The sequence below is a fragment of the Pempheris klunzingeri genome, chromosome 19, assembly GCF_042242105.1.
Source record: "Pempheris klunzingeri isolate RE-2024b chromosome 19, fPemKlu1.hap1, whole genome shotgun sequence".
Taxonomy (NCBI): domain Eukaryota; kingdom Metazoa; phylum Chordata; class Actinopteri; order Acropomatiformes; family Pempheridae; genus Pempheris; species Pempheris klunzingeri.
Genome location: NC_092030.1, coordinates 20070543 through 20098209, shown reverse-complemented (window position 1 = coordinate 20098209; position 27667 = coordinate 20070543). Strand labels below are relative to the sequence as shown.

Here is a 27667-nt window from a genome sequence, read left to right as displayed (position 1 = left end):
TGCTTTCACCTCAAAGGGAAAAAAAAACTAAAAATATGCGCAAACTAACATAAAGAAGTTTATTTTTTGGTTTTTGACCCTGCAGACACACCCTGAGAGCTCTTCTCCTGCAATAAAACAAACAAAAAAAGTTAAAACTTCCAGGTTATTTCACCAAAACTGAGCTCACTCCGACCCCAGGAGAGAAAATAGTCCATAAGAGTGTGAAGGGTGACGGGATTTAGCAGCGACCCTGTCGGTCAAAGACTAATTTAAAGCGTCGCAAAGTTTTCAGAGGAAGTGGAGCAGCTCCGTCTGGGTCGCGTCTCCTGCGTCAGCCAATCAGAGCAGCCGTTCCATCGGGGTGCCTCTGTGTCGACGCTTCTGATTGGTCCAAGCCTTCCCCTTTGTTTAGCCTCACACAGGCACACACACTCAACATGTATTTTATGATTCTGCCTCCTGTTATTGCTGTTTTTATGTTTTACACGTAAAGTTTGACACAAAGCTCAACTTTCAGGCTGTTTTTGACACAGTTTTCTGCCTCTGCCGTGTTGTTCTGCCTCCAGGAAAGTGTGGATTAACCTATAACGCCATCCAGAGGCAAAGACAGCTTATTACAGGGAAGAAATATTTGGTGTATTGAAATTATTTTCCTCTTATGTCACTGTATACTTCTTCTCCACTACATCCCAGTTGCAGTTACATTTAAAATCAATATTTTTGCACACAAAACACACAGAAGTTATATATCTATCTATCTATCTATATATATATATAGTACAATTTTAATAACATTGAGGTTTGGACAAAACAAGTGTTGTCTCACTGTGACGCCATTTTTTTTTTTGGCAAACCAAACAATCAATGGATTGATGGAGAAAATAATCAGCAGATGAATCCACAATGAAAATGAGCAACAAACCCCAAAACAAAACAGTAAAATCCTGCTTTTGATCAATGATGAGGAATAATAATCTAATGATAGAATATATTATAGAATATTATAAGAGTCACAGTGGACACTTTTCTGCTTAAAGAGGACTTTAACTTTAATAATTTAACTACATTTTCCTGATTATACTCACATACTTTAACTTTAGTAACATTTTCAGTGCAGGATTTTCATTTATACAGGTTTAATACTTATTATTAAATGTATAAAAGCCCATGTTACTTAAGTAAAAGTACATAAGTATGAATAGAAAACTGTATTTAAAGTGTTAAAAGTAAAATTAAAGTACAATTTTAAGATAAACTGCGTGAGTATTACTAGTTTTTGTTACGTGTTACTTGCTTTTGAAGGGAAATATTGTACTTTTTACTTGTCAAATACTTTTTTTTTTTAATAGCTGTCAAATAAATGTAGTGGACTAAAAGCAGGATATTCCTATCTGAAGTGCTGTGGAGGAAACAGGAGCACAAAATGAAAATACTCCAGCTAAGTAAAAGAGGTGTGTGAAAGTTGAAATAAAGTACAATCATAATGAAGTCTTATGCAGCTTTTTAATCATCAAATATTACACGTTACTGAAAATATATGATTTTTGAAATAAATCGGACTCACAGTGTCTCCAAGATTGTCGAAAACATTCAACATGTATTGCATAATAATCTTTGAACAAAAACTACAGTTTCTGATAGAAATAAGTTGTGGTTTACTTTTTAAAAAAATCAAAATTGATTCAACAAAGGCACTGACCACTGCCTTTACGGTTTAAGGTCAGAACTGAAGAAGAGACAGAGAAAAGACGTGTATTTCAGTCTACAGATTCTGAGACTCAAATCTGGACTCTTGATTGTTTTATAACTGGAATGTGATCGATCCCCGAACTCACAACAGCAGCAGCGGCTTTGGTTTTTCCCAGGGGAACTCCTCTCTGCCAAAGTGGCCGTAGCAGGCAGTGGCCTGGTAAATCGGCCGCTTCAAACCCAGCTCTCTGTAAAGCAAACACAGGAAACGTTACGCCATCACATATATATATATATATATATATATACACAGTAAGACTAGAAATGTGAAAAGCCGCATGCGTACTTCACGATGACCCCAGGCCTCAGGTCGAAGTTCTTCTTCACTATTTGCAGCAGCTCGTCTTCGTCTCTGTTCGATGTGCCGTAGTGAAACACAGAGATGGAGAGCGGGTGGCTCACACCGATGGCGTAGGAGATCTAAAGGGTGTAAGAGACATCATTGATCGGCTATTAGGACGTATCAGGATCCTAACTTCATCTCACAAACATATATGCCGCATTTCCATTAGGCTTTCTATGTGGTTTTCCATCGTTAGAGGTTTGACAGGCGCTCTAATCAAATTCATGTAAAATTCCTGTTTTTTTCAATGGAGTCTGGTGTGTGTCTGTGCAGAGAGCGATATAACGGCTGTTTGTACTTAAACCAAAAGGACCTAACAGGTCTATCTCTGTAGGGATCCTTTCCAGACACAACAATCATATAATCAATAATAAGTGGACCTACTCTGATGATCTGAGTCGCCCCTAAGAACTATGTTGCAGCCACCGAAGCCACTGAAGACCAATTCCAATACTTAAGATACTAAAGTTGTCCTTTAAAATGTAAAATGATGCACAACAGCTGCAGTATTATCATTCTTCTTCACTTCACCTCCTCACCTGAACCAGGGCTCTCCTGCACAGTCCGGCTCTGACCAAAGACTTGGCGACCCAGCGTGCGGCGTAGGCTCCAGACCGGTCCACTTTGGAGTAGTCTTTCCCGGAGAACGCGCCCCCTCCGTGCCCACCCCATCCTCCATATGTGTCCACTATGATCTTACGCCCCGTGAGCCCTGCATCACCCTGGTGACACAAAAGCATCGGTCAGACTCATCCCTCGTTTTGTTACGTCTCCCTCCGTGGTTCGGTCCGCGCTCACCTGTGGGCCGCCCATGAGGAACTTCCCACTCGGCAGAAGGTGGTAGATGGTCTTGTCATCCAAATACTTGGCGGGAATGACGACCTTCACCACCTTCTCCATCAGATTGCACCTGATGTCCTCCAGGCTGATGTCTGGGCTGTGCTGTACGGAGATGACCACGGTGTGAACACGCAGCGGCTCCATGGCCCCCATGTTGTCTCTGTACTCCACAGTGACCTGCAGGAACAAAGGTCTTTACTCCACAGCATCACAAACACTTCTTTTTACTGCGGTATTACACAGGACATGCGGGCGGAGAGAGATGGGGGAATGCCAGGCAACAAAGGTCAGTCATGTTCGGCACCGTTAAGCCCTAATTTTACAGCCAATAAGGTCATTAATCATCTCCTTTTCCCTGTTTTAATGCCTGCTGGTGTTTCTAAACGCCATCGGAAACATCCAGTGTGTGTCTGTCGACGCTGATGACATATTTTTATTGTTTTTTTTATTTGTGTTGTTGTTGGAAAATATTTGTTTGCACCTCTATTTGTGTCTGTGGGGTTCTCAGTTGTTGTTGTTGTAATAAACTAATATCATAATCTACAGATTTCTGAAAAGGAGTTCAAAAGAGAGAAGGAGATGAATATTGTCCTCGTTGGCTATCCGTACCGGCCATCAGCGGGACCCTTTTACAATCTCCCCACATCTTTATTTCTTCCGAGGTGTCTCACTTGTGATTTGGAGTCTGGCAGGATCCAAGGACACTCTCCGTTGCGTGACAGCTCCTTCATCCTGTAGTTGAGTTTGTGAGCCAGAAGGATGGTCAGCGGCATACACTCCTCGGTCTCATCTGTGGCGTAGCCGAACATCAAACCCTGAAGAGACGAGCAGCCCGATAAAGACGGAGAGCCAGTTCTGAACCCACATGGTGAAATGTTTGGATAAAGTTGAGGATTTAAAAGGTCAAATAGTGAACCTGGTCCCCTGCACCGATGTCCTCCTGATCCCTGCCTTCAAACACACAGTCTGATATCTCCAGACACTGTGGCTCCAGGGCTAACAGCACATTGCAGGTCTTGTAGTCAAAACCTGCAGATCAAACAGTTATTAACACTTATTCACTTAAGTTCTGCACAAACTTAAAGGGTAACTTCTGAATGTTTAAACCTGGGCCCTATTTTTATTGACATGTTTTGGGTTCAAACGTACTATTCTGTACAAAAAGGTTTTAGACAAAGACAGATTTGTAAGATCTTTTTTGTTTTTAACTGCTTTTATATCACTCTCTTCAAAGTCACCAGACTCCACTGACAAAACCACCATTTTTCCTAACAGAATAGAGCCATTGCTGGTCTATTGCTGCCTCAATTGATCAGTTTGGTTCTGTTATTTTGCGTTACATAAATACTGTGTTGGATCTAAACTGACCGTTTAAAACACCACAAGTCACACAATAGCACAAACAAACTAGTTGATCAAGGCAGCAGTAGACCAGGTCTGCAAGGTAAAATTAGTGTTTTTGTCAATGGAGTCTGGTAGCTTTAAAGACAGCAATACAGTGGCTGTTTATGGTCATTTTATTACAGCCAGCATTGAGCTGAGGCCACCTATTCCAAACCTGTGTGTACCTATGAGCCATTTAGACACTCAAGCATGTAAAAACAGGGCCTGTATTTAAAACCCAACCATAATTTACCTTTTGAAGAGGCGTCATAGCCGATCGCCTTGACGGTATTTCGCACCACCGTCTGGAGATCCACTGTGGCCTTAGACGTCACTTCTCCAACCAGTAAAATCATCCCCGTCTTCGCCACACATTCTGTAACAACACATTACACCCAAGGCAAAAAAACACTTAAATATCCCCTTTAGACGTATTTTTAAACATGAAAAATACTTTTAAATAAGAATATCTTCTTAAGTTCTCTCTTAAATTTGTTCTTAAGAAACGTCTACAGTCGTATAACAGGATTTAACTTACAATAACATTATATATTAAATATTATTATGTGTTATGTATATTATCTTACCACAGGCCACTTTAGAGTCCGGGTCCTGGCTCAGGAACGCATCGAGAACGGCATCGCTGATCTGATCGCACATCTTATCTGAGAACACAAAGAGAACAGAGGAACATCATTCATACATCAATTTATTTCTACAGGCGAAGAGTTTGAATGTGACGACTTTTAGAACGTGGACATGAAGGAAGAATCCAGGTTATGTGCCAGAGTTTGACTCTGACGAGGAGGAGAGGACTTTGAGACAGAGACACAGACAGCTGATAACAGGACTGATTATATAATGTTCCCTCTGCGCTGGAGAGAACAGAGAACATTGTTCCCTCTGCGCTGGAGAGAACAGAGAACATTGTTCCCTCTGCGCTGGAGAGAACAGAGAACATTGTTCCCTCTGCGCTGGAGAGAACATTGTTCCCTCTGCGCTGGAGAACTGACAACATTGTTCCCTCTGCGCTGGAGAGAACAGAGAACATTGTTCCCTCTGCGCTGGAGAGAACAGAGAACATTGTTCCCTCTGCGCTGGAGAGAACATTGTTCCCTCTGCGGTGGAGAACAGAGAACATTGTTCCCTCTGCGCTGGAGAGAACAGAGAACATTGTTCCCTCTGCGCTGGAGAGAACAGAGAACATTGTTCCTTCTGCGCTGGAGAGAACATTGTTCCCTCTGCGCTGGAGAGAACAGAGAACATTGTTCCCTCTGCGCTGGAGAGAACATTGTTCCCTCTGCAGAGAACATTGTTCCCTCTGCGCTGGAGAGAACAGAGAACATTATTCCTTCTGCGCTGGAGAGAACATTGCTCCCTCTGCGCTGGAGAACAGAGAACATTGTTCCCTCTGTGGTGGAGAGAACATTGTTCCCTCTAGACTATAGCACCGTTCCACTGGAGAAACTGTGGTAAAAAAAAAAAAACATCACAAACTTCCCCCTAGGATGGATTTAAATATACATAAATATATATAAAATATACTTTTACTTCTAATGGGGTACTTTTACTTCTAATGGGGTACTTTTACTTGTAATGGGGTACTTTTACTACTAATGGGGTACTTTTACTTCGCAGTATGACTGTGCTACAGTAGAGTCTTTCTTCCACCACCACAGACATGCCCAAACAGACCTCTGTGACAGTTAACACAGGAGAACATGGACTCAGGAGAACACTAACACAGGAGAACATAAACACAGGAGAACACTAACACAGGAGAACACTAACACAGGAGAACACAAACACAGGAGAACATAAACACCGGAGAACACTAACACAGGAGAACACTAACACAGGAGAACATAAACACAGGAGAACACTAACACAGGAGAACATAAACACAGGAGAACACTAACACAGGAGAACATAAACACAGGAGAACACTAACACAGGAGAACATAGACACAGGAGAACACTAACACAGGAGAACACTAACACAGGAGAACATATACACAGGAGAACACTAACACAGGAGAACACTAACACAGGAGAACATAAACACAGGAGAACACTAACACAGGAGAACATAAACACAGGAGAACACTAACACAGGAGAACACTAACACAGGAGAACATAAACACAGGAGAACACTAACACAGGAGAACATAAACACAGGAGAACACTAACACAGGAGAACATAAACACAGGAGAACACTAACACAGGAGAACACTAACACAGGAGAACATAAACACTGGAGAACACTAAACAGGAGAACCTTAAACAGGAGAACACTAAACAGGAGAACCTTAAACAGGAGAACCTTAAACAGGAGAACACTAACACAGGTGAGAACCTTAAACAGGAGAACACTAAACAGGAGAACCCAGGTGCAGACAGTACCGGAGTGTCCTTCTCCAACAGACTCGGAGGTGAACAGGAAAGTCTTCCCGCTGCGGGTTCCGCTCGGATTCATCTTCAGCTCGTCGTTCGGCGCAGAAAAGTTGAATTCAGATTAAAATCCGCTTTAACGAGTCGGTTCCACGTCGCAGCGAACAAAGCGGAGCGGAGCCAGTGATGTTGGCCGACAGCGGTCATAAGAAGCAATGATTAACTCGGAGGGTTGAGCTCTCGGACATCTCCAGCAGGAAAATCCCGCTCAGGACACAAGGAGCAAAACTACTGATGCAACATTTCAGCAGCTCTCAGGAAACACGAGCCGCTTTTCTCCGTAAACAGCAGAGGACCGTTTGTTTACGGTGCTGAAAGTCCTTCAGGCAGCAGCCAGGGCAGCCTAAAGATGTCGCTGTTATGACGCAACACGCCAGCAGATAATATAATATAATATAATATAACATAACATAACATAACATAGTATAATATAATATAATATAATATAATATAATATAATATAATATAATATAATATAATATAATATAATATAACATAGTATAATATAATATAATATAATATAATATAATATAATATAATATAATATAATATAATATAATATAATATAATATAATATAATATAATATAACATAACATAACATAACATAACATAGTATAATATAATATAATATAATATAATATAATATAATATAATATAATATAATATAATATAATATAATATAATATAATATAACATAGTATAATATAATATAATATAATATAATATAATATAATATAACATAATATAATATAATATAATATAATATAATATAATATAATATAATATAATATAATATAATATAAAAAACAAACACAATGAAATCAATTATTATTATTATTACTATTATTATTATTATTGTGTTTTGTATTGTACACCGTTGCCCATAAAGTTGGAATAAAATGTGTTTTACCTCTTCTCATGAAATGATTGTGATAATGTGATTTATTCTTGATCAATAAAGTGTATATCTTCTCAACTTTATTGATCAAACTCTTCCAAACACATCACAGTGAAACTTAAACCACAGTGAACCTTTGCAAACTGTGTATTCAGGCTTTAACAAAATTGAGGGTAGTGAACATTTAATTTTATTTTATTTGGTTTTTTTTATATTATTATTTGTTGTTTTGTTTTGTTTTTTTGTTATTATTATAACACCATCTTATCTTATTCCCTTTTCATTGTAATACGTCCTGGTTTATGTAATATATCACACACAATTGTCATCATATACATAAACAATGGAGATATGTTGTGAAATATTTATATAAATACTGCTGTCATTACAGTTATTGCACAAGCTATCGTGTTTATTACACAGAAGATATCCTACAGTATATGTTCTTATTTTGTATGTTTTTATATACATAGTACCTACTAATCTAACAGTATCCTATATATCTTGTATTTTATCATGTATGATCTTTTTCCTTTTATTTTGAAGCGCATGAAGACTATGTCGTATGAAATGTGAACTGAACAATGAAACTTTGACTCAATATGCACAAACTGATTCTTTAGAATTTGTCAACAGCTTCCCAAAGTGCAGCAGACTCTCAATCATCAGCTCCTGTGACTCATGACCAGTTCTGCTTTACCAGGAAAGTCCATCTGCGGGACTAACAAAGTACAATAGAGGCTTTTCTTAACCTGTTCGAGCTGTAGAATTAATGTAGGGATTTAGGATTTATGTGACTGATGTATGAACTACAGTAAAATGACCCTCTTAACAGTATAAAAAATGAATAAAAGTGGCTTTACAGCAGCTAGCTGCCACATTAAAATGTATTTTACATGTTCCTGAGTGACGTTTAGGGCCTATTTTGGCTGCATAACTTACTTTTAAACCGTTAGTGTATTTTCCTGACATGCTTTTGTGTGAATATGAGTTTGAATGCAGGAGTTTAACTTATTATATAGTATTTTTAAATAATTGTATTATTACTTACACTCAGCTGTAAAGAAACATTAAGATATTTCTTCCAGCACGGCTGTTATTGCCACAACACAGGTGACAGTTATTCCTCTTCCTCCCTGTGATCTTCCTCCCCACCCACTTCTCTATTTCCCTGTGCAGGACTGATGATACATACTGCACACACACACACACACACGATACTTTCCACATGGACTTCTAGTAAATGGAAGCACAATCACATTGCTAATGAACCTTTAAGTCTTGAAACTGTGGCTGAAATGTTTATCTCTGGCGAATCGAAGAATAAACAGTCAAAGTTTGTCTTTGTCTGTCTTTTATTTGCTGCAGCAAAGTGTGTTCCACACTCTCAGCAGAGAAAATGAAACAGTGTTAAGGATATATATAAAGGATATTTATATGATAGAGTGGACAAACTCAGCAAGGTACAGTTGGCTACTAAATAAAAGAGTTTTTGGTGCTTACTGGAACAAACTGGGGTGCGTCAGCTGCATATCTGCTCTGAAATGAAACATTTTGTTGCACAGTATGTCCTAAAATGAACTCAGGCTCAGAGTGTGCATGACACAGGACATATAACACATTTCCATTACGGTGCTACACTGAGCTGGACTGGTGCTTCACAACAGTGGGAATGAAACATGTTTGCATACATGAAATGTCAGGCGGCGTCTCTGCTGCACAACACAGGATGAGGAAATGAAGTGAAGCAACCGAGTGACTTCACTCCTTTATTGCCTTGCAAATATCAGTGTGTTGAAAGCAGAGCACTTTGCCCGGACACATCAGCTCAGCACTGGCCTGCGTCCGCTGCTCTCCCTGCTGATGGTATGTAAACCACACAGAACCTGACAGGAAGGTTTTAGTCGCTTAAACTGAACTTTATTGGACGACTAGTTTTAAAAGATGCTGGTGTTTTGGTACTTCTGTGTTGATGTAAAGCAGGAAATGAAAGCACCGCTCGTCCACAGCTCTTTTGTGGCGATGATGGCTGGCTCCTGTTGAGCCAATGAGACTTCGATTGAGGCCACAGGCAGTTAATGAGTGACACGGGAAAGGTGCAACCTTCAGCAGACATTTGTTCAGCTCTGACTGTGTGACTCATGCAGTCACAAGGAGCCCAGATCTCTGAGTTTGTTTATTATACTGGCAGGACTTTATTCTTTGCATGAAGCCGAGTTGTTTGGTTGGGTTGTGACAGAGGAAGAGTGCTTCTATGGTAGGTGGTGTGCTTGTTAAAGTTACACACTTCTTATTATTGATATAAGATTGATGTTACTGCTTGTTTTTCAGCTGAATATTATCTGAAATGATTTGTATTACTATGGAACCACGGTGCACAAGGTTTTCATGTGACAATCACACAGGCTGCACACCTGATAGCCTCTTTTCCTCCTTCCTCGCCTGCAGGAAGCAACATTTGAACTTTAGGTGTGTGGTTAAAAAATGACCACCCTGTCGCCATCTTTTCCTCACAGGCCGAAACGAGCTCTCAGCCGCCGGCCACCGGCTCGGCGGCCAAACTGGACACTGTGCAGGGTCAGGTCAACGAGGTTAAAGTTATTCTGAAAGACAACATCAGCAAAGTGCTGGATAGGGGGGAAAGATTAGACGACCTGATCGGGAAGGTGGATGACCTGCAGGCGTCTGTGAGTATTTTATTATGATTATGTTTTACTCATTCACAACTCTGAGATACTTGTATTTCACTGGAGTATCTCCATTTCTTGCTACTTTATATATTAGGGAAATATTGTATGAAGATTCAACATAAAAAAACGTATAAAATACAGTGGTTTCAAACCTTAGGCTCCGTCTAAGAATAAACCAGAGACATTTCCTATCCCAGTTTCCCAAATTGTTCCAATAAATTACTGTTTGTGAACCCAAAAGAGTCAAAACTACCCAAATATTTAACAAAAAGCAAAGATTAGAGAATATTTGTGTAGCAAAACCTTTCTTCTCCCATTAATCATCTCACAGCCTGTCAGTTTAATCTTGGGACCCTGTTAAGAGGCCTGACCCCTCACGTTAAATACCACAAATTCTTGAATGTTATCCTCTTTCCTGCTCTGTATATATATTTTTTTTATACCTACACTAGCCCTGACACTCTGTCATAGTAAACTAAGTAACTTTGACACTTTAAAATGATGGAGTTGCCCTTTAAGTGAAGGATCTGTGTTTTATTAGGTTTCCCGTTGTGTTTTTTTTTTCCAGGCTGACTCGTTCCAACGAACGTCCACGCAGGTTGCCAGGAAATACTGGTGGAAAAACATTAAGATGATGATAATAATCGGCGTGATTGTGCTGATCGTTGTCATCCTCATCATCCTCTTTGCCACAAAAGTTATATAAACCCGACCTGCTCTCATTCACCAGCTCAGGACTGAAAGCAATCAAGCTGGTGGACGAAGATCATTTCAGCTCCAAAGAAAAAAAACAAAACCTGTGGCAATTCAAGATCAAATTATTCATGTTAATTGAAAGGATAAGTGATTTTGTAACATGAGGAAGCCAATTAATGAGGCCACTCTGTGATAAAGCTCATGATGTGAAGATAAAACGTGGCTGAAAAACCTTTTGAAACACTCCAACAGTGACGTAACACAGCTCTTAATATTCCACAAAGGTTGACAACTCCAAATGAGTGTTTATTATTTTTATTTTGTCGCATTTCTTGATGTATAATTTCCTGTGTATATATATATACTGTATGTTTATGACTGTCAAACTCTGTAATAACACATGTAATATATGACTGATGACTATGATAAAGAGGAAAAATTGTAACAACGCATTTCATAACTTTGCTACCACAGTTATGTATATATGTGTGATCTGTTCCAACCCATCTAACATCTCAGTTATGGAATAAATGAAGCATTTCACAAACAGCATATGAGAACAATAAATACAAAAACGAGAAGGGGGATGAGGAACGCAAGTTGCTGAAGCTTTGCAGTAATCTAAATAAATGCGGAAAACATCCAAATCCAAAGATACAACAAATACTCTGGTAAATAGAGAGGAAATGTGCTGTAGGTCATAGTGCTCTTCATTTATTCTCTTACAATCAGCTAGTGATCTTTGCTGGATACCATCATCTCTCTGGCCAAATGCTCCACCAGCCCACAGCTGTCTTTCATCACTCTGAAACCTATGAAAAACAAACAGACACAAATCAGTCTATAGATGAACACAAAACTGTCCAATTCTAAAATAAAAATAGGAATCCCCCGTGTTTATAATGTCCAATGTAACAACGAAAAAAGCAATAAGAAAAAACAAATTATTTTAACAGTTTACAGTTAAAAATAGTTAGTCCATAAGCTAGAAATCCTGAAGTGCAATAAATTGAAGAAGTCAAAGCCAAAAGACTAAATGGAAGAAACCTTCGATTGGTCAAAAATACACATTAAAGAAAGCATTACATGCAAATTTCTGGAAATGTGGTGACACTTTGTTTCTTCTCGTTTTACAAGAGGTTATAAGAGGAAAATTCATTACAGGAAAATTAACAAAAGAGGAGTCTTTTCCATCGCTGTCAGTAACACAAAAGAGAGCAATACATGTACACAAAGTAAAGCACTTTATCCCCCAACACAGTAGCGTCCAACTACGAACCAGGTTTTAGCTCATGGACTACTGGCTACAAGAGCTAAATAAAGAAACAAGCATTTTAGATAAGATTAGGAATGCATATATTAACAATAGGAACTGGAAAGTCCAGAGAATGCTGTACGTATCCTTTGAAAAACAAATAGTTATTTTCTCATATTTATAATCATTACTTGTGGGGGAGTAAGGGCCTGTAAAAAATGACAATTACATGTGTATATTTTACGTTTTACATTACAAACAGTTGCAAAGAAATTAAAATGGAAAGAAAGATGACAAAGCTGGACGTGTCCCATATTGTTTTAGTTTAGAAATGCTGATACAGGATGTTGTAAGACCATACCAAATGGCAGCATTCGAGAGCGTATGCTTCTCGTACCCGGTCCGCATTGAGCGGGCCCTGAGAGTATCTGGGAGTCAGCTCATGGCCTGCAAGGAAGCTCCGCTGGCAGGTACAAACAAGGTATGTCAGAGTTAGGAGACAACATACTTCCTTTTCTGTTTCCTTGCACATCCTTAACTTTGGTATCCATTTACTGTAGTAGCAGTACTTTACCTGTTAACTTTACAGTTTAAAAAAAAAAGAAGGTGCAAAAGAGGCAGCAGAAGGCCAGCTGTTAAAATAATCGCCACAAAGAGTGTAGCCTCTATGTTACCACTACTGTAAAGCACTTGAGGGTGCTGAGAAAAAGAAATTTACAAGAGAAAATTATACATAATGTTACCAAACAGCAAAGTAAATATAACTACTTTAAGTTTACAGTAAGTGGGGTATTTCTCTGTTTACATACCTACTTAAAGACGGGGGTTTCCCCCATTAATACGGCTTGTAACTGTTGGTGTGACCGCCACGCCGTGGCGACTTGCCGTATCCACCAGATTGATCTACAAGTGTGGCACAACAACAGGTTTAATTGACAGAAAGTGAATGGAACCATCGGCATTAAAGTGAGGCTCAGAAAAGGTGTTTTACCGGTGCGTTCACTTACTGTTGTAGTCACCATATCCATAATAGTTGTTGTAACCAGGGTAATCATAGCCACCATAGCCTCCATAGCCTTGATTACTGTAACCATAATTGCCATAATTTCCATAGCCTTGATTCCAGTAGTTGCCATAACCCTGGTTCCAGTTCTGATTGGGACCTGCAATTAAAAAAGGATTTGAATCAAATTACTGCACCACATCTGTTTCACTTCACTCAAACGTTGATTAAAAGCGTTTTTTTTCTCCCACGTATCTTTAATTTTTACATTATTGGACAATTAAACGCTTTATTACAGCTGACAGCAGAGAAATTACAGGAAATGGGAGGGTGTGGAATAGACACGCAGTAACGATCCCCCAGCTAGATAATGTTCAGCATATAAAACACAGCAGAGTAAAAATGAAAAGTTGTGGTTTTAGGGACGGCTATGCACCGGACTGTCTCTTTAAGGGCAGGACTGTGACTTCCTGGGGTCTCTGCTGCGTCGCCTGGCAACCTCACCATGACAACAGGACTCCAGGAAGTCACTGCGCCTTTCCAAGAAACAGTCCGGCACACAACCACAACTTTTCATTTGTGTGTTTCTGGTTTTTTTTATGGGTTAAACAAAGAAGATACAGCAGCCTGAGTGGAGCTCGCTTGACAGGAGATTCTCTCTCAGCAAGAAAGTGGATTATGTTGAACTACTCCTTTAAAGAAAAGACTACAGTTTGATTATGTAGGTTATACCATATTTTCTTATTCCAGTTGTCAGATTTTACTGTTTAGTGGGGATTAATATGATGAATCTGTGGCAAAATGTGCTTTTTTTTTTTTCTTCCTCCATGTAGTTCATATGTTTTCTCTCACTCACCACCACCTCTTCCTCGAGACCTGGATGAGTATCCACCTCTGCCTCCCCAGTACTGCTGCTGCTGATACTGTTCCTTGGACATTGCCACTTTTATTTCGCACTAAAAGAACAGAAAATAAGGAGATTCATTTCCATAATGTGTGTAAAACAATTACCAGGCAATAAAGACTTAATCGAGGCTTAAAAAAAAAAAGAGTGTGTACCTTGCTTAGTCCGATATTGTGGTACTTCTTCTCCATGATCATCTTCACTGGATCCTCCTCTTTGAATGTGATGAAGCAGAAGCCTCTCCTTTTGTTTGTTTTGTTCTCCATGGGAAGTTCAATGGACTCCACCTGTTCACATCATCAGCGAATGTATAAAATAAGGTTCAGTAGCTCTACAGTCATGCAGACCCACTAAAATGAAACATGAGCCACTAAGTACAAGCTAAATCTGGGAATGTTAGAAGAAGAGTACCTCTCCAAAGGCACCAAAGTACTCTCTGACTTTCTCCTCAGGAGTGTCTGGAGAGAGACCACCAACAAAGATCTTCTTTACGGGCTCCTTGCTCTTCATGGCCTTGGCTTTTTTAGGGTCAATGACCTTTCCGTTGAGTTTATGTTCCTTCTGTGAAGCAACCTTCACAGAGAAATAACCAATCAACAAAAGGGGACATGAAGAAAAATGTAAGCGTTAATTCACAACTGCTAGTCAAGATATCTGATCCCAGTGCAAAGAAGCTTTAGCCTGATAATCAGACTGTATCACCATAACCACTGTTGTCATCATCAATTATTAGGCCGGTTAATTTGTCAATTTATTAATTAATACATTTGTCTCTTAATTCAAGTGAGGCCAAGGTGACGTATCTAAGCAGCTAGTTTTATCCACAACCCAAAAATATTCAGTTCACAATCATATAAATCAGAGAAAAGATGCAAATACTTTTACACTTTAGTGCAGTGCCTGTAATTTTAACTGGAAAAGAAATAATTAATTGCGGTTGTGAATTAATTTCCTGTAACTGACGAACAAAGAATTGTATCACCACTACATTCAAGTCGTGGAGCTAAACATGCAGTTTTCCTAAAAACAATCAAGACACAGATTCTTACAAAACAGCAATAATGCAGAATTCATTCACTATCTGACAGCTAGAGTTTAAAGTATGAGTCAGTAATGTGCATGTGGCATTATTAGTACCTTGGTTTGCAGTTCACGGATGCAATGTTAACACTGCTTGTAGGAGCTGGACTGTACCTTGTCAACACTCTCGGGTTCTTTGAAGAGCACAAAGCCAAAGCCCCTTGAGCGGCCAGTCATGGGGTCCAGTTTTAAAGTGCAGTCTACAACCTCCCCAAACTTGGAGAAGTAATCTTTCAGGTCCTTCTTGGTGGTGTCCCAGCTGAGCCCTCCTACGAACATCTTCCTACAGATACAACACACAGCGGCTGTTTGGTGCTTTTACAGACCAACACAGTAAAGAAGTATTATCAGCTGAATGCACGTAAGGTGGGACAAGTAAAGGTGCTCATTTAGCTAAAACATGGCCTCATATACTATTATGTATCATACTACTTCTTTTAGTTACTTCTTTTAGTTTTATTCAACTTTTTCTTTAACTTTCTGCACCGACCACAGACTTTTATTTATTTATTCTATCTTTATGTGTGTATATATATATATATGTGTGTGTGTGTGTGTGTATTTATCTTGTGTTTTCTACTTTGTGTGTTATTTTATATTTATTTGATCTGTTATTGTTTCAGTCTGGAGCAGACACTCAAAACATTTCACTGCACATTAAACTGTGTATAACTGTGTATGTGACAAATAAAGAATCTTATTCTACTTCTTTAACGTCTAAGTTTTACTATTTTACTCTTGTAGTTTGCCAAGGTGGAGCTCCTTGTTAACTAATTTCTATATTGTCGGGTAATTAAATCTATAACAATTGTATTTAATACATTAATCAGATGCTTTATGTGATTTACCACAAATATAAAGTGATATAAACTGGAAAAACTCAAGCACCTCAAAACTGTACTCAAGTACAGTGCTTGAGTAACTATACTCAGTTACTTTCAGCATCTTAATACCATCACACAGAATGATTATTATGGTGATTTCAGCGGTAAGATAACGTTAGTGTACCCCTCATCCTCCTCGTTTTTACTGGCGTCAATCCTCGATCCCTCGGCCTCGCCCCCCATCAGGCCACCGTCCCCCGCCGCAGACATCGGGTCATCACTGTTGGCCTCTCCATCCTCCTCCATTCTCATCATGGTCGTGTCATCGCTGAATTCATAGTCTTCCGACATGTTTTTCGGGGGTCTTTTACCAACAAAAGTTTAACTTTAAGCAGCTCGAAAGAAACTCAAAGCTACGTCAGAAGTAGAGGCTAAGCTAGCTAGCTACTAGCTAATATTCAGCTATCATATATCGTCAAGCTAGCTGTTGGCTCCTCGCGTCAGTTAAATCCTAGTTACCATAAGTGGAGCAGATTATTTTTTAGTCTGATTTTGTGCAAAATTGTGTGACAGTGAGGCAGATGTTAGTCTCAGTTGCAGTAATATGAAGATCGACTTGTGAGCGTCGTTTTGTTTTCATCGCAGCTTCTTTCCTTTAATTTCTTCTTCGTGGCTTTTTTTTTTTTTTTTTGTGTGTGTGTGTGTGCAGACGCTCAGCAGCGCCACCCAACGACCCGCAGGCCGCACTGACAGCGCCGCCGAACATGTGTTAGCTGCGGGGCGATGGCCAGCAAAGCGAGATAGTGGCTCTTAACTAACCAGGTGATACGTTTTTACAGCGGTTAGATAATCCCTCCCCTGCCTCACCTGTCCTCGGTAGATATCCAGCGGAGGAGCAGCGGAGATTTAACCCTGCGCCGCGGCTGCTAATTAAGCTAACGTCAGCTAACCAGCTGCAGACTCTCCTAAAAATGGCCACTGTGTCAGTTCCTGCCTGTACCAGTGTTTTATTGCTGGATATTGAAGGAACAACCACACCGATCACGTTTGTAAAGGTGAGTTAAATCACACAGAACTGTTGTTTCTCAGCAGGGACTATTTAATGCTAATTTAACAGCGTTGTCAGCTAATTATGTGGCGCTCAACAACGGCTCTCTACGGCCATGCTAACAGACATTGTAGCAGCTAGTTTGGCTGTTGTGCGCTTATAGAAGAGTCATACCTCAATTTACTGCAACTTCTTTTACTCTGCTTTGATGTTTTGCCTCCTTCTTTCCGGTTTATTCCGCTTTTATTCGTTTAAAATGTAAATTAGAGTCGCTACTTTATAAAAGCCAGCATATGGGGCGTTCAGGACATGTCGGAGTTGATCGTAATTACTAGTTTCTCACCTGTAAATAACATTCACGTCCACATCTAAGTAAGTTATAATTATAATTACAATTTGGACATTCTTGCAGCAGCTCTGATATATCTGACTTTGTTTTTATAACATGGAAGTGCCTGAAAAACAAAGGAACAAACATTGACAGCTCGCGTCAGTTAAAATCTGTCATTGAATTCACCATTATTAACCCCAAATGTAATCCATATTGTTATATTATCAATGTACAGTGTTTTTAACTCTTCCACAACCGAGTTGATAATTATACAACTGTTGTTGAATTGTCAGATGGATATCTTTCCCATCTCATCTTCCATCTGCCCCATATGGCGTGAACGCAGCATAATAGTTAATAAGGGAACTAATTAATTGCAGAGAAGGAATTTGCTTTGGTATTTTGGTGCATAATGGTCACAATAAACACAGTTAGAGAAATGAAATGACTGTCAAAGAACAAATGAGATGTCACTGAATAAATTAGAAGGTGTGTATATGTATATAAATTCTTGATTTTGCAAATAAATACGACCCAGTACACTTTGTGAGTCTAACCGAGTTATTTTTCAGTCTGTAAGAGGCCTCTAATGACTCCTCTTTGTCATTTTCAGGATATCTTATTTCCATACATCAGGGAGCATCTTGAGGAGTACTTGTCCACTCACTGGGAGGAAGACGAGTGCAAACAAGATGTCCATCTCTTAAAGAAACAGGTAAAAGCGACGAGGAGGTGGGATTTTCAAGTGCGATTCATTTCAAGATCGAGTCAAATTTAAGAGCAGAGTCATTCAGCTTGACAAAAACATAAAAATCAGCGTATTCTCTTTTCTAGAGGAGGAAATTCTCTTCTTGCCAATTTTATCTTAGTGTCAGCAGCTCAGCGAGTGAAGGAATGAGGGACTTTGGCCATTTATGTTAAGATGGCACTTAATGATTATTTACATTAGTGATTAACCTGGCCATTGTTTACCTGATAAATCAATTAATCATCGTCAGAAAATACTAAAAAATACCAAGTTGGCATATTCATATTGCTTGTTTTTGTGTAAATATGCAGTCTAATATCTTATAAAATGGAGAAAACCAATTAATATTCACATTTATGAGCATGTAAAACTGAAATATTTGCATTTTTGCCTGAAAACAAATGACAGAAATGATTAATCAATTATCAAACCAAGTGCCAATTAATAAAAAGCCTCACTGCTGTGACAGATCGAAGAAGACATGAGGCAGAATCGGTCGTGCCCCGTCCACACCGTGGACCAGACGGTCCACACGGACGAGGAGAAGGCCATTAGGGAAGTAGTGGATAATGTGCTGTGGCAGATGGCAGCGGACAGGAAGTCGACCGCACTCAAACAGCTCCAAGGTCACATATGGAGGGCGGGTTATTCCTCCGGGAGAATCAAAGGCGAGTAAGTACACCGCTCATTTCCTCACTTCAGATTTCTTACATTTGTACAGATGCTCTGCTCAAACTTGTGTAATGACTTGAGAAGGTTTCCAGACACGTAATCGGTGTGAATACTGAATGTACGCAAACAGTTCATCAACCAGGACTGTTTCACTTCATTCACCGCCATTATTGCTTTTAAAGATTGGAGATCCTTTTAGTTTAGAACAGCTCTCTTCAAAACCACCAGACTCCATTGACAAAAACAGTAATTTAACTTCACAGACGACAGGAGATGCTTGTTGACCGCTGCCTCAGTCGTTTAGTTTGTTTGTGTTATATTGTTCTGTGAGGTAAAATGACTGTTTTTGTCAGTGGAGTCTGGTGGCTTTGAAGAGAGCGATATAACGGCTGTTATCTCTGTACGGATCCTCTCTCTGATGTTGTCAGACTAAAACAGCTAAAGCAAGTCAAACAATATCGATCAGTTAGTTGATCAATTAATAAATGGAAGTCTTTTTTTTTATAGACAAACAAACAATTAGTCAATAAAATGAAGAGAATTGGATGAATAAATAAAAATTGACTTCTAGATCTAATAATCAGATCACTAAGTAACTTAATGTTTTTATTTGATCTGTGAAAATATTTTATGTTTATTTTATAACAAACTAAACAAAGTGACGTTTGTAGATGTGCAGACTCACGGCTGTGGACTTGTATGTCTTAGATGCATTATTAATTAATCAATAGGGGTGAAAAATAAAAAATCATTACAGATGTTTGATCTTTGAGGGCACGGTGATTTTGGAACCTAAAAATTGAGTTTTTATTGAGTAATTAAATGAGGTTTACCTTCTGATTTTGATCTTCAGGGTCTATCAGGATGTAATCCCATCCATCAAAATATGGAAAGGACAAGGACTAAAAGTGTACATTTACTCTTCTGGAAGCGTGGAGGCACAGAAACTTCTGTTTGGATACTCTGTCGAAGGAGACGTTTTAGATGTAAGTACAGCCGCCTCTCGCATCACGTACGTAAAACTCATCAGAGGATATTTCTGAGGATGTCTGTTGATATTGTGGCTAATGAGCTGTTTCTTCTTTAAATCATTTCAGTTATTTGATGGACACTTTGACACCAATATAGGAGCTAAAGTTGACAGCAAAAGCTATGAGAGGATTGCAGAGAGGATTGGCTGCCAGCCTGAGGAGATCACATTCTTGACAGACGTCACTCGAGGTGAGTTCATCATATTAGAATAATAATTTGATGACTTAAAGGGGGACATTTTATGCAAAGAAGACTTGAAACTAGTGATTGAGACCATTAAGTACTAATGATCAAATATTAGCATGCTAGCACGCTGAACAAAGAAGATAAACATTATACCTGCTGTACATGAACATTTAGCTCAGAGCACCATAAAGCTGCTGAAGTGGAGCTTTCATGTAAACAGAGTTTGTTTACGCTCAGTGTTTCTCATCAAACCTCCTTGAGTGTTTCCCCGAGGTCGAACAAACACGCCGAGCACATTTCTTTCCTCATAAAATATTTGCAAAGCTGATTTTTTTTTTTTTCTTAAATGTTTGCAACCTGTGTTGTTTACATCCATGTGTACCGACTTACTTTCCTGCCGTTTCATGCAGTTTGAGGAGAAGTCTGATGTCGTCGCAGCGAGTTCAAAGTTGTGAAAACTCATCGGTGTCATAATCTATTAAACCACATTATATATTGAATTTTTCTTTTTATTCATAATCAGTTATTTCTGACCCAACCTATTACATCAGGTCTGCATATGTCCATCCAATAATAGATCTAGAAGTGTTTTTCTTCTCATGACAATAGCTGGCTGGAAAAAAAACGGCGTTGAAGCTTTGCTCTGTAGTGCTAATAGTTAAAATCTGCATGAGGAACCTTTCTGAGGATCTCTATCCTTTCTACATTATATTTAGCTTAATCTCTATTTAAATGTAGTGTAAATGTATATTATTTTAAGGCTCTAATTCTATTTTCACTGGGGGGTTTGTCATTGCAGAGGCTAAAGCGGCTGAAGAAGCGGGGGCGAACGTGGTGGTGGTGCTCCGGCCGGGAAACATGGAGCTGACGGATGACGAGCGGGCCCACTATAACCTCATTACGACCTTTAGCCAACTGGAACTGACGGGACGTGTTTAACACAGAGCGTGGAGGAAGACGGGGGGAGAGCGTCTCTGACTTCACTCCACAACGACCTGCTCCTTCTCTCCTTCCACCCCACCACCCCCCCATCCCCTCCCCTTTTTCTTTGGCAACTCTGATGTTTTTGTTTGTGCCACGTTGACAGCTGAAGACGTGCAGCAGGAGATGCCGCCGCCCGGAAGAAGCCGATCTATCCAGGCGTTGGAGGACGCCCGGCACACATGTGGAAACACATCTGCAGAGCGCAACTCCCATTGGACCATTTGATCGACTGGGACGAGAAAAGAAAAGCTCAAAGAAGCAACAAGCCTGACGGAAACTGCACACGACCTGTGAAGTTCTCTCACCTTTTTACCTTTTTAGATGAACCGTGTTTGGTTGCCTGTTCTGAACCTCTCCAATGTTAATCAAAACTTTCCAGCTGTAAGTGTGTGTGTTGTACTTTTGTAAACATTTTTCCGTTCATGTGCTGTTTTCTCCCGCCACACATACACGCGTGTCGCAGGTGTGTGAAGTTTTACCTGTGACTGAACTGTTTAACATTGTAATGTTTTAGGAAGTAGAGTTACAGTATAGATGCACTCAGCAGGGGCGCTGCTGACAGAGAAGTTCTCATTTCAACCTTTGGATGTCTTAACTAGTCCCCTCGCGGGTGAATGGTGTCTCTTTAAATGTGCCATCCTCGTTGATCATCTGTAATGTCGGTGTTTGGAAAGTTACCTAAAAATTGCCAAATTGATCATTTATGTGTGAAACGTAATTGGTATCATTCAGGAAATAATATAAAACCCTGCTTCCAATAAATGCCGTGTCTCACACAGATGTCTGTCTGCTCCCTCAGTCCAAACACTTAAAGGGTCAGTTCACACAAATCCTACAATGTCTTCCTCAACTATCCCCCAGCGGTAATGAGTCACACAGAAGCTAGTAATCACTAATAAGCATTTAATCGCGTTTTTTAATGTTTGGAAGATGCTGAAATTCAAATATACTCATTTTCAACACAGTTTCTGAAAGTTAGATAAGAGCTAGATAAGTCCTCTGTTGATCCCTTACTCTGGAATTTAGCAAGCATTCAATCATGAGCAAAAAAATACAATCAAAGTTCATATAAAGCAGCTCATAAAACAGTGTCAGTAACATTCATTGGTATAAAGAGATTATGTAAAGCTTATTTTGTGTAGCAACACTTTAGATGTGATGATAAAGGCTTCTTAAGTTTGGAGTAATTACCTTTAAAATGCCAAATATTACACTGTTCTTCATACTCTGCATAACTGGGTGCACATCTTGTTCCCTTTGGGTAAAGCTAGGCTAGCTGTTTCCCTGTGCCCAGTCTTTATGCTAAGCTAAGCTAAGCTAAGCTAACCACCTCCTGACTACAGCTGCATATTTAGCAGTCTTAGTCTTTAAAGTTGGTATCAATTGTCTCATCTTATCCTCCACAAGAAAACACATCAGTGTATTTCTCAAAATGCTGAACTATTCCCTTTTAAATAGGAGTTTCTTTCTTAGAGGTTCAACGTTTTATTTCCCAACATTAAAGTCTAAATCCCTTTTCCACTGGAGACACTGGATCCTTTATTTATTTAGTAGTTGATCTAAAAGTGGTCTACAAGTCTTCAAATACTTGAATCAGCCAAACACTTAATTGTAACATGCAGGCTAGCTGTTTTCCTGTGTCCAGTCTTTATGCTAAGCTAAGCTAAGCTGCTACTGGCTTGACCTTTATCTTTCCAAAAATAATGTTCCAGCCGCTCTCTAACTTCGCTCTAGACATTTAGTGGGTGTGAAAACTGAATTTATAAACACTGACGGCTACAAAACCACTGCTTTTTCTAAATGTTCCTTGATACCGACTGTGCAAAGCTGCATCTTAAGAGCTCCGATAAAAGTGATAACATCTATAGGATCATGTAACCCCACACAGCTAAAACATCAGGGAAGTTTAAAATAAAAGGAAAAGAAAAGGGACTGATAGAGATCTAAAAAAACAGCATGCACATGTGACATGGAGGTCACGTGTCACTAATGGTAACAGTGAAATGTCAGCCGCTGGTCCAGACGACGTAAATGCATCTTGAAGTTGCTGAACCACACATCCCTCAGCGCTACAGCTCGGGCCGGTACCTGGTCACTCCAGCGAAGGGCTCCGACGGGAGCACTGGGCGCCCTGAGTTGTCTGTGACCACCGTTTCAAAGCGGTTGTGACGAAACTCGATGGCGAAAGTGCCGAGGAAGATGAGGAAGAACATGACCAGCGCCCACTGGCACTGAGCTGCTTGCATGTGGAGGCCCTGAGGCATCAGGGAGAAGTCTGGAGCAGGCGGGTTAAGGAGGAGACACGCAAAGGATGGAGCACTGCACAGGAAGTTCATCACAAGTTCATCACCACAAAAACATCACTGGACCACAAGTTTCAAAATCAAGCATCAGTCCAGAGTCCATTCATTCCTGATAATGGAACATTTATTATTACGTTTATAATAAAATCAAGACCAGTCACTTCTATTTTCACGAGCCTGGTAACGCCTGAGGATCTGACTAATATGTGGAACAATCATTACCATCCCATTAGGTTCTTATGCAACGGAAACACTACAGTTCACTACTCCAGTTAATAGGATGATATTTCAAGTCCACTCAGCTCCTTTTCTTATCTTTACTCTTTTAGTTGTTTCTATGTGCTTTTATCCTTTGGTTTTACCCTCATGTTTAACTGTCTTGTCTGGTTTTATTTTGTAAATCACTTGTTAAGAAAAGTGCAAAATAAATAATAAAGTTCTTATTAATATTGTTATTATTAGGCCCAGCTGTTAGCCACAAAGCTAACGTTGTGCTAGCAAGATTGTGGTATAGTCTACTTCCTGCAGTCCACATCCCTGTTGCTATGGTTATCAATTTCAAACTACTTAATTGGTACCCATCAGAATCAAGTATTAACCCAAACACTTGATATATTTCCCCTTTAGTTTTTAATGTCATCACCTTAAACTACACCATTAACTTCACCTGTAACTCTGCTCATCGCTCCGTTACACTAAAAGGATACGGAGGATCATGGAGACAGTGATGGATCCAGACAGCAGGAAACGAAGGACACCGGCCTTCCTGCCCTCGTTCTGCATGTTCACCTTCAGGGTGATGTAGGACTGCACCCAGCAGAACAGCGTTCCCAGGCCGAACGTCATGAACGTGCCCAAGTTGTGGATCATCTCCTCTGCGAATAACTAAAACCCAAACCTGTCAAGTCTCTGGAGCCGGACCCACAGGTGAGTCCTGAATCTACAAACAGACATTTACACACACGTAGCAGCAGGTGTCAGGTTACCTGGAAGTTTCCCACCAGCGTCATCCCAAAGCAGCCGGCAGAGAAAGCCACCAGGCAGCCGACGTTCAGCCACTGTTTGTCTAAGATGGGCTTCAGCTGCAGGTATCTGAGCACGACGACAATAAACCCTGTAGTCGAGAAGAAGCAACGGAAAATTAGTCCAAATGAACAACAGGATTTAATAATGATAATAATCAATCTGTCCTTTAACCCATGAAATATTCAGGAAATGTCCCTTTACAGCTTTATCTTTGAATTTAACTCCCTGCTGCTGAACTTCCTGGTGCAGTCATGTGACCCCGTGACCATTTCCTGTCTGATTAAAACCTGTGACACAACTAGCTGATCTTAAATATCTTGTTTTTGTTATTAAAATGTGAGTTTCAATCAATTTAATAATTCTAATACTGTCCTAGATTACTATTAACCTGTCCTGAACATATTTTATTATGAAGTTTATATGAAATTTCAGACACTGTGCAGTCTATTTATATCCCTCATAATTTTACTTAAAGGTTAAATGTCACGTAAAAGTGGGATCTTCTAATATAACACGATCAATAAAGGTGGATCTCTCTCACCCAGGAAGGCTGATAAGTTCATGACCTGGCTGAAGATGCAGCTGGCTGGAGGAAAGTTTCCTGCGATGCTGAACGTGGAAAAAAAACATTTTTATTTCCTGAAACAAAGATGATTTAGGACGATAACTGTGCTTTTATTGTTGAAAGGAAACCACGAGTACGTACCTGATGTAAGGAGGATAAAAGGATCCGTTTGTTCTCCTAAAAACAAATTCAGAGAAATAAGAAAAAGCTTCATCCAAACATTTCTAAAAGTCTCTGTTTGCTGTTTCTAATACTGTTTGATTCCTACTTGTATTTTGAACCCAGCGGTGCAATCTTCTCATCGTAGACGGCAACAAAGTACCTTCAAGTTAAAATGCATTAAAGCACAGAAGGGAACAGAATTAGTGCACAAAGATAAACAGAAGTATCATCTATTATCATTATTATCTACTCTTAGGTGGTTATTAGTGCTTTTGTTCTTGTTGTTCTCTGAGTTTTTTTTCAGTTTTGCATCTGTGTGGCCTCTTTGCATCTCTTTGTAGCTGTTTAACGTCTATTTGTAGATGATTCACACCTTTTCTTAGTAGTTTTGCATCACTTTGTCATTGTTTTGAATCTTTTCGGAGTTGTATTGCATCTCTCTGTGGCTGCTTTGTGTCTCTTGGTAGTAGTTTTATGTCGCTTTGTGATCATTTAGCATCTTTTTGGAGTCAAATCGCGTCTCTATATGGCCTCTTTGCATCTCTTTGTAGTTGTTTAACGTGCATATTGTGTCTACGTGGCCCCTTTGTGTCTCTTTAGAGTCATTTAGTATCTTTCTGCAGTCATTTGTCTCTCTTTAGGAGTGTGTTTGTGTGTGTCTTTGTAGTAGTTTTCAGTCTTTTTGGAGTTGTATTGCATCTCTATGTGGCTGCTTTGCCTCTTTTTATAGTCGTTTCACCTCTTTTCTTAATCATTTGTCTCTTTGTAGTTGTTTAACGTCTATTTGTAGATGATTCACACCTTTTCATAGTAGTTTTGCATCACTTTATAATTGTTTTGAATCTTTTCGGAGTTGTATTGCGTCTCTATGTGGCTGCTTTGCCTCTTTTTATAGTCATTTCACCTCATTTCTTAATCATCTATCTCTTTGTAGTTGTTTAAAGTCTATTTGTAGTTGTGAAACTTAATTTTGGGTTTATTGGGTATTATCTATTTCATGAAGAGATGCGGTTTGACTCCCGTCCACCCTGACACTCACCTGCACACACATTACACTCAGCACTGTATTAGTTATTATACACTTACACCACCCAGAGTCCAGCTCCAGTGATCACAGAGTGCACCAGAGGCAGGAGGGCCCAGGGGCTCCACATCTTCCCTCCTCTCGCTCCTCACAAGGACAAATTCTGCTCGTTTGTCTGGAAGAAAAGGATTTATGGAATAATTCACGTCAGCATCCACATGTCAGGCTGTTTCATACAACACTTCCATGCTTTTTCTGTGCATTTAAGAACCTGCTGTGTAAATATTAGAGGCAGGAAACAGGTTGGTGTGTAAATAAAGCCTCACCTGTCCGGCTCCCCTCTCACCTGCCTGACGGGCTGCAAACACTCATCTCATGTCTCTGTGCTTATGGTCGGTGAGAAATGTGACTGGGAGTCAATAACAGCTCCTCTGTGGACCTCTGAAGGTGTTTAGTTGTCGTCGTGGCTCCACGCAGCAGGTATGAGTAAGATTATGAACACTTCCGGTGTGGGAGCTTGCCCTTCAAAATAAGAGCACGGAGTTGTAAATAAATGCAGAATTTATTTATTTATTTATTTATTTATTGTGTCTAGTGGTGGAAGAACTATTCACTTTATTTATATAAAAATAGCAACAATACTGTAAAATACTCAGTTATAGTTAAAGGTATTAAGTAGATCTGCACATTTTTGGAATCATTAGTTATATTAATGGATTATTATTAAGGTGCTGCATGCTATAAAGCTGGAGCTAATTTCATACACTGCTGTGTAGCTTAACCTATAATAATAATAATAATAATATTATAACTAATAATATATTTTAATCTATTTGTTGATTCATATTTTGCATTAATAATCAGAGTATCTGGTGACTAAAGCTGTTTAAATAATGTAAAAAGTACAATAAAATTACAATATTTGCCTCTAAGATGTAGTAGAGTAGAAGTTTAAAGTAGAATAAAATGGAAATATTCATGTGAAGTACAAATACTTCAAGTAAGGTACTTCAAAGCACTCTTTGCTGTCTCAAACTTTAGGTTTCAAAGTCTCTCCTGGATCTCACACTGTCCCAGATTACTACGCTGTCTTGCCCCTGTGTCCTGCTATAACTATTGTTTACTGTTTGGGGGACTTGGAGGCATCAACGGTTGAGCAGCAAACCCCCCCAGGGCCCCCGAACAGGTTCATCCGGCCACAGCACACACAGATGAGTCCTCTGTGTGTCTCAAACAGTGAGAGGACATGTGAGTTTACTTTGATGCTGCTTTTTGTCCGTTAAACAAAAGCTCTCTTTGTGCTGATTGTAAAAGATTCTAATCCTGTCATTCACTCTGTGTAAGTCCTTCTTTTAATGGAGAATAATGGGGGATATAGTGGACCACGGCATGGAGACTAAAGGGCTTTTCTTGCTGGCTTAGGTTAACCTGGGTCTGAGGGGAAAAGGGCGAAGGATACGCAGTGTGAATGTGGCTCCTTGTGGC

At 39.6% G+C, this 27667-nt stretch overlaps 5 protein-coding genes across 9 annotated transcripts; 2 read left to right on the top strand and 3 right to left on the bottom strand.

Annotated features, from left to right (window-relative positions):
• Positions 1 to 1471: 1471 nt before the first annotated feature.
• On the bottom strand, positions 1472 to 6917 carry mat2al (methionine adenosyltransferase II, alpha-like). The gene is made up of 9 exons (XM_070850338.1): positions 6703 to 6917; positions 4885 to 4962; positions 4551 to 4673; positions 3831 to 3943; positions 3586 to 3729; positions 2873 to 3091; positions 2614 to 2796; positions 2018 to 2151; positions 1472 to 1919 (listed from the first exon to the last, which is right to left on the bottom strand). The coding sequence occupies exons 1-9, from the start codon at positions 6773 to 6775 to the stop codon at positions 1814 to 1816; spliced, it is 1173 nt and encodes a 390-aa protein (XP_070706439.1). The 5' UTR covers positions 6776 to 6917; the 3' UTR covers positions 1472 to 1813.
• A 2516-nt stretch (positions 6918 to 9433) lies between these two features.
• Positions 9434 to 11483, top strand: LOC139218462 (vesicle-associated membrane protein 8). Of its 2 annotated transcripts, none has more exons than XM_070850023.1 (3): positions 9434 to 9515; positions 10166 to 10336; positions 10908 to 11483. In XM_070850023.1, exons 1-3 carry the CDS (start codon positions 9513 to 9515, stop codon positions 11043 to 11045), a joined length of 312 nt encoding a protein of 103 aa, XP_070706124.1. In that variant the 5' UTR covers positions 9434 to 9512; the 3' UTR covers positions 11046 to 11483. The 2 variants fall into 2 exon arrangements, with proteins under 2 accessions (XP_070706124.1, XP_070706125.1); XM_070850024.1 differs by lacking the exon at positions 9434 to 9515 and adding an exon at positions 9547 to 9906.
• A 96-nt stretch (positions 11484 to 11579) lies between these two features.
• hnrnpd (heterogeneous nuclear ribonucleoprotein D) lies at positions 11580 to 16776 on the bottom strand. 3 transcript variants are annotated; one of them, XR_011585674.1, is made up of 9 exons: positions 16286 to 16776; positions 15392 to 15560; positions 14609 to 14770; positions 14353 to 14484; positions 14150 to 14249; positions 13298 to 13453; positions 13100 to 13193; positions 12652 to 12753; positions 11580 to 11847 (listed from the first exon to the last, which is right to left on the bottom strand). XR_011585674.1 is itself a non-coding variant. In XM_070850019.1 (8 exons), exons 1-7 carry the CDS (start codon positions 16450 to 16452, stop codon positions 13126 to 13128), a joined length of 954 nt encoding a protein of 317 aa, XP_070706120.1. In that variant the 5' UTR covers positions 16453 to 16776; the 3' UTR covers positions 11580 to 12753; positions 13100 to 13125. The 3 variants fall into 3 exon arrangements, 2 of the variants coding, with proteins under 2 accessions (XP_070706120.1, XP_070706121.1); XM_070850019.1 differs by having other exon boundaries at positions 11580 to 12753; XM_070850020.1 differs by lacking the exon at positions 12652 to 12753.
• A 58-nt stretch (positions 16777 to 16834) lies between these two features.
• On the top strand, positions 16835 to 21882 carry enoph1 (enolase-phosphatase 1). Its single transcript, XM_070850021.1, has 6 exons — positions 16835 to 17156; positions 18094 to 18195; positions 18698 to 18900; positions 19754 to 19886; positions 19998 to 20121; positions 20918 to 21882. Exons 1-6 carry the CDS (start codon positions 17073 to 17075, stop codon positions 21055 to 21057), a joined length of 786 nt encoding a protein of 261 aa, XP_070706122.1. The 5' UTR covers positions 16835 to 17072; the 3' UTR covers positions 21058 to 21882.
• Positions 21883 to 21990: 108 nt separating this feature from the next.
• tmem150c (transmembrane protein 150C) lies at positions 21991 to 26643 on the bottom strand. 2 transcript variants are annotated; one of them, XM_070850711.1, is made up of 8 exons: positions 26509 to 26643; positions 26245 to 26357; positions 25265 to 25318; positions 25138 to 25173; positions 24973 to 25040; positions 24392 to 24519; positions 24113 to 24290; positions 21991 to 23377 (listed from the first exon to the last, which is right to left on the bottom strand). In XM_070850711.1, exons 2-8 carry the CDS (start codon positions 26310 to 26312, stop codon positions 23172 to 23174), a joined length of 738 nt encoding a protein of 245 aa, XP_070706812.1. In that variant the 5' UTR covers positions 26313 to 26357; positions 26509 to 26643; the 3' UTR covers positions 21991 to 23171. The 2 variants fall into 2 exon arrangements, with proteins under 2 accessions (XP_070706812.1, XP_070706813.1); XM_070850712.1 differs by having other exon boundaries at positions 26529 to 26637.
• Between the last annotated feature and the right edge of the window lie 1024 nt (positions 26644 to 27667).

Coding starts and splice junctions, on each gene's coding strand:
- mat2al (XM_070850338.1), bottom strand. CDS start 6,775: ATGAATCCGAGCGGAACCCGCAGCGGGAAGACTTTCCTGTTCACCTCC. Junction 4,674..4,884: donor GGACTCTAAAGTGGCCTGTG/GTAAGATAATAT, acceptor GTGTTGTTACAG/AATGTGTGGCGAAGACGGGG. Junction 1,920..2,017: donor AGGCCTGGGGTCATCGTGAA/GTACGCATGCGG, acceptor TTTGCTTTACAG/AGAGCTGGGTTTGAAGCGGC.
- LOC139218462 (XM_070850023.1), top strand. Junction 10,337..10,907: donor TGGATGACCTGCAGGCGTCT/GTGAGTATTTTA, acceptor TTTTTTTTCCAG/GCTGACTCGTTCCAACGAAC.
- hnrnpd (XM_070850019.1), bottom strand. CDS start 16,452: ATGTCGGAAGACTATGAATTCAGCGATGACACGACCATGATGAGAATG. Junction 14,771..15,391: donor AACCCGAGAGTGTTGACAAG/GTACAGTCCAGC, acceptor TTCTCTGTGAAG/GTTGCTTCACAGAAGGAACA. Junction 14,250..14,352: donor ACAATATCGGACTAAGCAAG/GTACACACTCTT, acceptor CTGTTCTTTTAG/TGCGAAATAAAAGTGGCAAT.
- enoph1 (XM_070850021.1), top strand. CDS start 17,073: ATGGCCACTGTGTCAGTTCCTGCCTGTACCAGTGTTTTATTGCTGGAT. Junction 17,157..18,093: donor CACCGATCACGTTTGTAAAG/GTGAGTTAAATC, acceptor TGTCATTTTCAG/GATATCTTATTTCCATACAT. Junction 19,887..19,997: donor TCGAAGGAGACGTTTTAGAT/GTAAGTACAGCC, acceptor AAATCATTTCAG/TTATTTGATGGACACTTTGA.
- tmem150c (XM_070850711.1), bottom strand. CDS start 26,312: ATGTGGAGCCCCTGGGCCCTCCTGCCTCTGGTGCACTCTGTGATCACT. Junction 24,520..24,972: donor GAACTTATCAGCCTTCCTGG/GTGAGAGAGATC, acceptor TCTCGACTACAG/GGTTTATTGTCGTCGTGCTC. Junction 23,378..24,112: donor CACTGTCTCCATGATCCTCC/GTATCCTTTTAG, acceptor CGCCTGCTCCAG/ACTTCTCCCTGATGCCTCAG.